Here is an 11,050-nt window from a genome sequence, read left to right as displayed (position 1 = left end):
CTGATCCCTGCGTAACAACGCTTGCAGTTCCCGCTTAGATTAAACAGATTTACAGACATATTAGATTTTCTCCCTTTGTTTCATCCTGTTGCTGAAGGCTGGCGTTAGAGATGTTTGCAAACCTTAAATCCTGCATTCCCAAGCCTTAAGGAACATGACTTAACGCCATTTCAACAGATTGCAGCTGGGGGTTTCTCTGCTTTCTATTATTATTACTACAAACTTAACATGGGAACTAAATGAGAAACCCAAAGCAAACATTACTAGTGATACTGCAAATGAGGTGATGCTGGGGAGCGTTAACCTTCAACGTTTAATTTATAGGGGCAGCTTCACAGCACTTTGGCTGTGCGCCCCACTCTGGAGCAGTGCAAAGTAGCCAGAGCGCACAGGCCACTTTCCCCCCAGTCCCTTGCTCACACCCGTTTCCCCTCACACTCCTCTGTGTGCATGCAAGCCCACATCCACCCTGAAGCTTCCCCCTGTTCTTCCCCCCGGTGAGCAGATCAGGTGAAACAAGGAGCTTTTCAAAGCCATTTGTTTCTTTAGGACTGACAGTCTCTCTGCTGTCAAGCCCCACCAGCATCCCTAGAGGCAGGTTGGCTTCGTTACCATGGGTCATTTTGAAAGATGGCATCTTTGCTGAGGGCACTTTCAGCTTCGCTGCCACTGAGCCAACAGGAGATGGCAGTCAACCGTTATGTGCGGAACTCTCGGCAGAAGTTGATTAGTTGTCAGTCCCTGCTGAAGAAACTCGCAGTTACGAAGACCACTGCCAAAAAATTACCATTAATCCTCAAAAGTCTTCAACTGTAGCCAATGCCCCTGTTTTCAGTGAGTCTGAAGTGGGCAGTTTGAAGCATCTCTGTTATCCCATTAATAAGATCATTCAGGACACACAGAACAGTCTGACACCAGGTGCTAAACTTCTTAACCATTTTAAATTCATTTTTATTCAAAATAAGTAACCAAATTACTTGGAAATGTTCAGAAATTTCATTCTGTGCTCAAAAAGTAAGAGATGGAACATGGAGGAAAGTGTGCTGTGTTCCTCATACATAAACCAGTGGTGAAACACCTGCTTTACGTGCAAAATGACTCCACTTCAGTCTCGGGGCCACAGGTCTCCTCGTCCCTCCTAGAGCAGTGAGTCCCTGGATCACACTCGGAAGCAAGAGGGTTTAGATTTTGTACAAGCTTTGGTTTTATCCTCTCAAAATGTAACTATGGGTGTTAATCAGTAGCCATATAAATGGCCAATGCTTTTTTGGAATCCTATCAGCTCTTGGCCTCAGTGAAATCTTGTGGCAGTGAGTGCCACAGGTAAATTATGCACCCTGTTAAAATTATTTCTTTTTATGTACTTTGAACATTTATTTCCTTTCAATTTCACCTGCTGGGCCCTTGCTCTGCTATTTGCAGAAAAGGTAAAGAAGCTCTCTCACCCATTCCCTATGTCCTCTCCCTCAGGCCTGCCAGCCCTGGGGCAGGTGCTGTCAGAGCAGCATGTTCCCTGGGCCGCTGCACCCCTTGCTAGTCAACAATTATTCAGTGTATACAGCACCATCCACAGCATGAACTCTGCCAGGCAAAGTCCCTGGTCCAAGGGCTCCCAGGCGGGGAGAGCCTGTGGGGGGGAAAAACAGCATCCAGCATGCTCCATTGGAGGCCGATTCTGTCACAGAGACAAGGAATGCAGAGCCCAGAGGCTGAACGAGACTGGGCCCTGGTCTGTGACCCCCTGTTCCAGTTATCAGCCACTGTCTGGGGTGGGGGCCAACCTCAAGGAGCTCCCTGCGATTCCATCTCTTGCAGCCCGAAGGGGGAAGGCCAGAGATGCCGACAGACGGCAGCAGAACAGGCAGCCCAGCAAGCCAGCAGGAGGTTGGGAGCCAAAGACGGACCTCCCTGGGGCAGACTACGGTGAGCAGCGCTCAGCCCAGGGGTGACGGCTCCTGGCGGCTGCGCAACGACTGCCCATTGGATCTCCGCATGAAGCCACCGTCCTGGGGGCCTCGCTTACCACCCTGCGGACTGAGCCTCCAGCAGGGGTTTATAAAGGAGACTATTTCCCAGCATGCACAGGGGTCTTTCCCCCCCGGACCCAGCTGTTCCAGTCTCCTTGGTTCAAGCCGGGTCCTGCCCCGGAGGCACCCAAGGAAGTGTCACTGGGGTGGGACAGCCTGGGGCACAGCGCATGGGAGGGGAGAGGTGGTGGGGTTTTAACTCCCGGTTGATGTAAAGCTCCAGACAGGTGCCCAGCTCTCAGCTAGACATGCCCATGTGCTAGGCTCTGCTGGAGACCGGTCCGGGGGTGGGGGCCCAGAGGGAGCCAGAGACGGCTGCTGTTTGGCAGAGCAGCAGCGAGCGTGGTTCTCCACTCCTGTGGGGCAAAGGGAGCCCTGCTCCTCTGTCCCCGGGTCCAGTAGAGCCCAGCTGGCCCTAGACATGCTGTAGGCTTGGGGCTCGGCTCAGCTCTGCCCCTGCCCAGGTGCTGTGCTTTGCAAGGGGCAGATCTAGGTGAGCGCTGGCCTCCCTGTCTCCCTGAGGGCCAGACCCAGCCCTGTCTGTGCTGCCTGGAATGGCAAGTCCTCCCACCGCCCCCCACCTTCCTCTGCCCCAGGCCCCCCGAGCCTTCTCACTGCCGTCTCCACAGGTAGGTCTGGATGGAGTCAGCTGGAGCCACAGCCTCAATGAAGCCAACGTCTGGGTCGGAGATCCTGAACGGCACGTCCGTGGAGTACCTGGGGGGGGGGGGGGGGGGTGAGAGGGGCAGAGGCAGAGTCAGTCAGACTGCATGGCTGTCCAGCAGAGCCAGCTCCGCCACTGACTGCCTGGCAATGAATTGGGAGGGGGCTGCACCTCCCCTCCAGCTGAAGAGAGCAGTGCCATGCGGGCTGCAGAGCAAAGTGAAGGGACCACGACTAATCTCCCCCTGCTCCCAGGTCCCTCTCCGGATGAGGATCAGTGAATGTGACCAACAGAGCTCGCACCCACCATGTGTTCAGTGCCTCCTCCCCGCCCCACAGCCAGCTGCTTCCAGGGTTCCCCAGTCCCCTTGACTGTACTGTGAGCTCATGGGAGCAGGGTACGTGCCTCCTGCCAGTCTGGGGGCACCTGCTGATGCTCAGGCCAGCGGATTGGCCCTCCTCTGCCCCCACCAGCGCTGTTCTTGCAGTACGCAGTGAGTAGCCTGGTTATCTCCAAGTCTCTTTCTCCTGCCTGCCCCAAAGGCCAGCTCTGGGCTCCCAACTCCCATCCCAGCACCGACTCCCTAAGCCCCTACCCCGCTCCCGGTCTGGACGAGGCTCCCAACTCCCATCCCAGCACCGACTCCCTAAGCCCCTGCCCCGCTCCCGGTCTGGACGAGGCTCCCAACTCCCATCCCAGCACCGACTCCCTAAGCCCCTGCCCCGCTCCCGGTCTGGACGAGGCTCCCAACTCCCATCCCAGCACCGACTCCCTAAGCCCCTGCCCCGCTCCCGGTCTGGACGAGGCTCCCACACTCCAGGCCCAGCACCGACTCCCTAAGCCCCTGCCCCGCTCCTGGTCTGGACGAGGCTCCCAACTCCCATCCCAGCACCGACTCCCTAAGCCCCTGCCCCGCTCCCGGTCTGGATGAGGCTCCCAACTCCCATCCCAGCACCGACTCCCTAAGCCCCTGCCCCGCTCCCGGTCTGGACGAGGCTCCCACACTCCAGGCCCAGCCACACACCTGTTCAGGACCACGAGCACGGCGGCGCCATCCGGGCGCAGGAAGGCTGCGTACTCCACGCTGCACTTGCAGCTCTTCTTGGAGACAACCAGCCCAACGCGCTGGGAGCCCTCGGGGACGAACTTGCTGCACAGACAAGAGGGAGCGGTGAGCACGGGGGAAGGAAAGCGACGGCCCCCGGAGACAAGGCTGGGCCAACAAACACAGAGGCTGCAGCCTGGGGTGGGAGGGAGCAGAGCCTGGCTCACTGGGCACTGCTGTAATTACTGACCTAAAATTTACCCCAGTTGTGAGCTCCAGTGTAAAAAGGCTGCACAACTTCCCAAGGTGTCAGAGTAACCTAGAACCCTGCCGGCTTGGGCGTGAACCAGGAAATAGGTCACGTTGTTTTCAATAATTAAATTGAATCAATGGGTGCACAAAACCCAAAATAAACGAGCCCAAACGCAAAGCGCCTATTAGCATCATCCAAGAGCCGTGTTAAAATGACGCAGGTTAAAGAACAGGAAACGTGGAGCCAAAAATTAATAAATCAAAATTGGTGTGTCAAATGTTAGGCCTAATTGGTGGGCAAAATAATACGGGAATAAACCAGGCCAGGCCATTGGGGGGTTCTTAAAAAGAAACTGGGGGGGGGGGGGGGGGGAGAACCTCAGCTTCCAGTCGCCCAGCAGGCTGCTCATCTCATCTTCCCTTGAGCCCGAGGCCAAAGGAGCAGACCAGACTGAAGGCCTCGCTCTTGTTAAAGGCCCTTTGTTTTTTACCTGTGAGTCCTCAGCTCCGTGGGGACCCTCAATTCCCACCACCACAGAGGCACATCGGCTCCTGTTGTTACTTTCTGCCCCACTATCCTATGTCGGCCTCTCAGCTTTTCAGCCAATCCTGAAATCAATGTGCTGCATCAGCACAGCTGGATGAGAGGGGCCCAGCCCTGCCCAAGGAGAAAAGACCCAACCCAATAATGTCCCTGCCCAGAATGTAGGCCAGGGTCCAAGAAAACAGGTGCCGTGGTCAACATGCCAGCCAAAGCATCCATTCAAGACGGACCAGCCATCCAGCGTTCCAAGACATCAGCAAAAGCCATGTTCCCCATCCCCTTTTACCCTCTCTCCCTCCACCTTGTGCGTGTCTGTCTGTTGGAAACAGGAGAAGTGAATACCCTTTGCAGATCAGCATTAACCCTTTCCTTTCCCTCAAAGAAAGTTGTTCTAAAAATAAAACACTAAGATTTTGCCTCCCAAAGGAGAAAAACTTTCAAGGTTTTAATTAAGTTTGTTTCGCATAATCACCCAATTTCAGTTTCCGTATAAATGCTTCTTTTAACTTCTTGTTCTTCCTTGTGTTTAATCAACAAACTTTCAACTTTAGAACAAAGGGTTTGGGTGTTGGCCAAGAAATCGAGTGAACCGAGGTCCCTGGGAGAAAACCCGGACCTCTTGGTATCTCATTTTCTGGGCTGGACTGGAAAAGCGTTTAACACACCTGTGACTCTTTTGACCCTGGGAGTGAAGTCACCAGCACAGGTGTACTGAGCCAGCTGTGGGCACAGTCTCTGCAGCCCTGACCAGCTGACCAGGAATGCCCCAGCTCACCTGAAATGTGCCATGTGGTAGAACATGGGCTGCTTGTAGAAGAGATCCTTTTTCCTGTCCACGATGACCGGGCTGTCCACCAAGTTCTGGACCCAGTTGGGCCCCCCCTCCAGGTCCAGGGCCAGGTTCCAGTCGATCCAGCCGGTGACGAAGTTGTTCAGGTTCTGTGAGGGGATGGCAGAGACGCTCAGCTGGAGGCAGGGGACAGGGCGGGAGATGCTCCCGAGACAGCCTGCGTGGGGGACCCGAGCGGGCCTTACCGTCAGGATGCTGTAGCTGTACTGGTTCCCCCGATCCCAGCAGCCCAGGATAACGTCCCTCTCCCAGAAGTGGGACCCAGTGCAGGCCTCTGTGGCCAAGATGAAGTAATCAGGGAAGAGGTCATGGGTTGGTAACAGGGTGTCCGCTATGGGAGCGATGAAATCCAGGTACCAGTGGACGCCGATGCCATGGACGTAGCGAGCAGCGTTTGGGTCACCCAGCACCTGGGAAGGAAGAAGAGAGGAGGAGCAGTCACTTACTGGCCCGGGCCTTCCAGGGCCTTCCAGCCCCACACCCTCCGAGACAGCAGCAGAAAGAAGGGCCCAGTGACACCACGCCAGATGGGCTCTCCCCCACAGCACAGGTCCGGGCACTCTGCTGCCCTGAGTGACAGTGCAGGTGCCTGGAGATCAGGCCCTACGCCAGCCAGGACACACGAGCCGTTCACGGCTCTGCAGCTGGGAACAAGTCCAGAGGCCAGGGCAGCGCGGGGCGCTGGCAGGACTGTCTTTCGGCACTCTGCTCTGTTTCCTGGGTGGAAAACAAAATGCAGGACAAGCCACTGCTGCTTCCCAGGAAGCCGAGATCACTCGGGGCCCAAGAATCCCAGAACAGCCAGGGCAGGAGCCCCTGTTGCTCCCTGGCCAGCCAACTTTACCCCAGCTTCATCCAGGCTGGGCATCAGGCACTTGGTTCCCAGCCAGGTCCCTACCACAGCCGGTCCCTGGGAAAGCCAGAGGCTGTGTCCTCGAAGCAGAGAACAGGCAGATAGGGCCAAGCACCCCCAGCATTGAGAAGACCCTGCAGCCCGAGGGGAGAGCAAACGGGCCCCACGAAGGAAAGGAGCCATCGGAGAGCTGGGAGCTCAGCGCCCTGGGTTGCTGGGTCCTGGCTGCCCCAGACCCCATCACACCCACGCAGATCGGCTGAGAGCACCAGATGTGTGCTTGGGAGTCCCAAGCTGGGCAGCCCGTGGGGGCTGGGGGGAGCCCCATGCTGGGCTCGTTATTCTTCATCAAACCTCCCCCGGGGCCAGGAGCTGCTTTGCTGCAGCCACTGCCGGTCGCCACCAGCGTCACCTCCTGCCTGCCTAAGGCACAGCCACCTCCTGTCTGGAGTCTCCTCCAGACTGCGAAGCAGGGCCCAGCCTCCAGGCACTGCTGTGATAAACAACATGAACGGGAGGGCTGGCAGCTCTCCTGGGAGCAGATCGCCAAGCCAGGCGGCCAGCACAGCCTCCATGCCGTGCCCATGCTTACAGCCAGACCGAAAGGGCTAGGAAATCAGAAGCGGCTAGATGGACCCGGCTGCCCCAGCAGCTACCTTGCTGTCCCTGGGGGCTGGAGTGTGCGGCTCTCTGCCCCCAGCAGCCCCATAGTCATCCAGGGGTAACTGGAGCGGCTTTAGCAGGACTGGGGTCTCCCTGTACATCCTGACAGTGCCCAGCCCTGCTCAGCCTGGCGGGAACTGCTCCTCCTGCCCAGCAGGGCACACGCCAGGCACGTGCCGGTTGAGTATGCTCAGCCCACAGGCCAATCCCAACACCCGGTATCTCCCCGCAGAGCAGAGCTCATGCACAGCCCCAGCAGAACAGGCGAAGGAGCAGCGGGCCCCGGTGTGCAGACTCACCACTTTGGCCCAGTGCGGAAGCAGCACTCTGTTGTCGTCCAGCATGATGAGCCGGATGCCCTTGTGCGAGCTGTTGGCCAGCGCCGGGCCCAGGTCCTGGGCGATGAAGTCCCGCTGGTGCTCGGCAGTGAAGCCCAGGCATTGGAAGGGGTAGTTGTTGATCAGCCCAGCCGTGGGCTCATTCTGCGCCGTCACCGCCCAGAACGTCAGGTTGTGCTTGGAGTATTCGTCCAGGAACCTGGGGGCCGGGGATGAGAAACATTAGCAGCTCCAGCCCCGCCCCCCAGCGCCCCTCCTGGGGTGCAGAGTCCAGTCCCCTGCCCCCCCCTCGCATGGACTGTACAGATCTCACTCACAGTCTGTCGTTCTGCCGGCTCAGGGAGCTCACACCAACTCCTCCGACGCCCCGTCCCCAACACCCATCCAGCCCTTCCCTCGCACAGCCCCAGGGCCAGCTGTACCCACCGAGACCCACTCCCCATCCTGCTGGCTCCTCTCCCCAGGGGAGCCCCCGCCCCGGGCTGCCCTCTACCTGATGAAGTAGTTGGCCCAGGTCTTGTGATACTTGTCCCCCGGCTTCCCCTTCAGACTTCCCTTCCCCTTCATCTCCCCGTTGGTTTTCATCCAGACCGGTGATGACCAGGGACTGGCGACCAGGGACAGCGGCTTCTTGGACAAGGCCATGGCTCGGTGGAGAATGGGGATCTGAAGGGACGGAGCATCGGGACCAGCTCACCATATGCCGCAGGGGTCTCAGGAAGGAACGTGCCTAGACACACCGGTCCCCTGGGGGCTGCTCCCTCTAAGGAGAGCAGCACGTGCAGCTCAGGGCTGCAGACGCAGAAGGGAGCCTAGAAAGGCTGCAGGACAGGGGAGCTCCCCTTTGCTGTGATGCCCAGCAACTGCATAGACGGGACTTTCCCCTCACAACTTGCCACACAGGAGGGGCTGGGAGACGCCTGCCCTGCGGGGCTGTCAAGGCAGCCAAGGAGCATCTGACGGAGACCCAGAGCAATGGCTGAGGGGTGAGTGTCATGGGGGGTGGGGGTGTCAGCCCCAGCCCATGATGGCCACAGAAAATACCCCAGATGAGATGGGGCCTGGGAGCTCGATTGGAGAGCAGAAAACCTGAGCAAATTGGGACTGGCCGCTCCCTGCTCCATCTTGTGCCTCAGGTCTCCCCGTGGCTGGCCCCCCGCGGCTAGGTCCCCACACCCTTCCTGCCTGGGCCCCCTCACCCATAGCTGGGCCCCCTCATTGTGGCCAGGCCCCCTCCCCCTCAGCTGGGCCCCCTCCCCCTCCGGTGCTGCTCACTTTCAGCTTTGTATCCTCATCCTTCAGGCCAAAGTTGAGGAGCTGGTAGTCGTCTGGGATGTCGTCATAGCTGTAGGGGTGGGTGGAGAAGTCACAGCTGGCCATGGGGATGCGGAGCAGGTTGTACTCGATCCCTGTGGGACAGGAAGGAGGTGACCCAGGACCCAGTGTCACGGGAGCCAAAGCAGCAGGTCCCAGTGACTGCACATGGGGACAGGGGGCCTCAGGCTGTGGGACACGGGACATGCAGCTCCTGAGAGCCATGAGCCCAGAGCCGGGGCCTGCCCTCCACCAGCAGGTCAATTCCATACATCACTGCCCCAAATCAGCCCCCAGCTCTCACCTTCCTCCGTGAAGTAGGATGCGAGCAGGTGGCGTTGGGTTTCCTTGGACAGGGACAGGATGTTCATCGCAGCCGAGTCTGTGACGGAGCCGCCAAAGCCCTTCACTTTCTGGTACCGCTGCGCCGTGTCCAGCTTCAGCAACAGATCTGCGGGGCAGAGAACAGCCCAGCTCAGAGCCCTGCAGCTGGCAGCAAGGGCCAGGGACAGCGGCCAGCCCTGCCCTTGGCATCCCTAGTGCCCAAGCCGATACCTGGGGCCGTGGAGTCGCTCTGGAACCTCCCCTCGCTGCGCTCCAGCCGCTTGCCCGACTTGCTGCTCTCATACTTGGCATACATGCCCAGGGCCGGGACGACAACGGGGTCCAGCGTGTCACAATAGGTGGCGTTGCACTCACACGCCATCAAGCCATGGCCAAAATACTGGGGGCTGCAGGGACGACCACCTAAAAAGAGGGAGACAGACTGGGCTCCGGGTATAGTTTGGGGCTTCCCCACCCCTCCTGGAGAGAATACCCCTCTCCCCCCCACCAATCCCGTTCCTCTGAGCTCTGGGGACGCCCCTGAGCGAGGTCCCTCCCACACGGTCCTGGGCACCCATCCCAGGAGCAGCAGGGTTCTCAGCACACCCGTTTGGTCCCTCAAACCCCAAGACTCCTGCACCAGCCAATACCCCACTACGCCCCCCACCCCGAGGAGAAGCGCAGAGGCTGAGCTGCCCCCAGGAGGGACCCTTCCCCCGGGTCACACACATGACACATCAAAGCACTTACCTGCCACCCCGGGCACTGTCTGGATGAAAAGGAACCAGCCCATGATGCTGGCGCACCCGGCCCACATGGCGCCTTTCCTGCCCAGCGCCACCCCCACAGCCAGTCCCAGCGAGCGCAGCGCCGGGCACATGGGCCTGAAAACAGGATGGAGACTGTGAGTGTCGGGGCCACTCGCTCCCCGCTCACTGCGCCCTCAGCGGCTCCAGCCCCCACGAGCAGCCGGGCGAGCCCAGCACCGCAGGGACTCCTGGAGCAGCACAAAGAGAGGAGGCCGCCTGCCCAGCGCAGCCTGGCGGCGGAGAGTGTCAGGGAGCTGAGCTGCTCTGGTAACTCCTGTCCCGATCTCACCTCCCTGCCCTTCCGCCCAGCCGAATTCCACCGACTCAGCAAGGCCTCCACCTCCACAGCCAGCCCCAGCCTCTCTTTTAAAGGGAGCCTTGGCTCCAGTCCCTCCCACACCTGATCTCATTTTCCCAAGTCTTGTCCCACCCCCATGCTCTTTCCCAGCCTCTTCCCAGCCACTCCCCTAGTCTCCTTCAGCCACCCTGACTTTGTCCCTTCTTAGCCAGCAGCCCCTGCTCCTGGGATACCAGCTGCTCCTTCCCCTCACCCTGAACCCCACCTGCCCCTGAGGCTCACCTGACCCAGCGCTTAAGTGGTTGTAGTGAGCACCTCAGAAATCCGGTCCTATATTTACCAACTTCATTAATGATCAGAGCAAGGGAGCAGAGAGCAGGTCCATCCCATTCCCGCACAACACTGACCTGTGCATTGGTGCCAGCCCCAGCCAGAGAGAATCAGGAGGCCCTGGGACCATCACACACCTGGGCAGGAGACGACGACAACATGGGACTCACCCTGCAAGGACACGGAGCAAAGAGCAATGGGTGGGAGAGACAGGGGGAGGAAGGCGAGAGAGGAGCTGGGTGCTGGCATAAGGACCCCATCCATCTTGCCTAGCCAGTAACACAGGCATCTTTTGCAATGGCTCAGTTCCACCTGACCTTGATTACGATGGCAGCCTTAATGAGGGATTAGCAAATGCCCAATCATACCAAACTACATCTACTGCCACATGACTTCTTACAGTGTCCTGTATTAACCCTGGTATCCTGGCCAAATTCCCATTTGGGCAATACTTTGCCAAACTAGAATTTCCCTGCCGGAATTATTAGTCACTTCCTGTAACACTTGTTGCGCAGTTTTTCCTGGTACATTCCTGGACTGCTGCATTCCACCCTGGAGCTGGGTGCATTTCAGCAGTAAGTACTTACTGTGTTGAGAATATGCAAAGTGCTTGATGAGGCCTCCACCTGAAAAGCACTGTGGGACAACCAGGCTGCCCAGAGGAATCAGGGGGCCTGGGGCAAAGCAATTTCAGGGGCGCGGGCATAAAAAAAGGCACCACACGCTGTGGCGCTTGTAC

At 58.6% G+C, this 11,050-nt stretch overlaps 1 protein-coding gene across 1 annotated transcript; it reads right to left on the bottom strand.

The window, feature by feature from the left end:
• Window positions 1-2,638: 2,638 nt before the first annotated feature.
• Window positions 2,639-10,455, bottom strand: GBA1 (glucosylceramidase beta 1). The gene is made up of 11 exons (XM_065420200.1): window positions 10,389-10,455; window positions 9,625-9,758; window positions 9,106-9,297; window positions 8,855-9,001; window positions 8,512-8,645; window positions 7,730-7,902; window positions 7,198-7,435; window positions 5,568-5,792; window positions 5,308-5,471; window positions 3,716-3,841; window positions 2,639-2,744 (listed from the first exon to the last, which is right to left on the bottom strand). The coding sequence occupies exons 1-11, from the start codon at window positions 10,439-10,441 to the stop codon at window positions 2,639-2,641; spliced, it is 1,692 nt and encodes a 563-aa protein (XP_065276272.1). The 5' UTR covers window positions 10,442-10,455.
• Window positions 10,456-11,050: the final 595 nt, after the last annotated feature.

This window comes from Emys orbicularis, chromosome 20, assembly GCF_028017835.1.
Source record: "Emys orbicularis isolate rEmyOrb1 chromosome 20, rEmyOrb1.hap1, whole genome shotgun sequence".
In the NCBI taxonomy this organism is placed as follows: domain Eukaryota; kingdom Metazoa; phylum Chordata; order Testudines; family Emydidae; genus Emys; species Emys orbicularis.
Note: the sequence above shows the minus strand (reverse complement) of the source record. Positions and strands in the feature narration are given on the sequence as shown.

Bases quoted from the DNA above. Each gene is read 5' to 3' on its own strand.
- GBA1 (XM_065420200.1), bottom strand. From the start codon at position 10,441: ATGGTCCCAGGGCCTCCTGATTCTCTCTGGCTGGGGCTGGCACCAATG. The intron at 9,759-10,388 runs GTCAGTGTTGTG...TCCTGTTTTCAG, and splicing joins GGGCTGGCACCAATGCACAG to GCCCATGTGCCCGGCGCTGC. The intron at 2,745-3,715 runs GTGTGTGGCTGG...CCCCCCCCCCAG, and splicing joins GTGCTCGTGGTCCTGAACAG to GTACTCCACGGACGTGCCGT.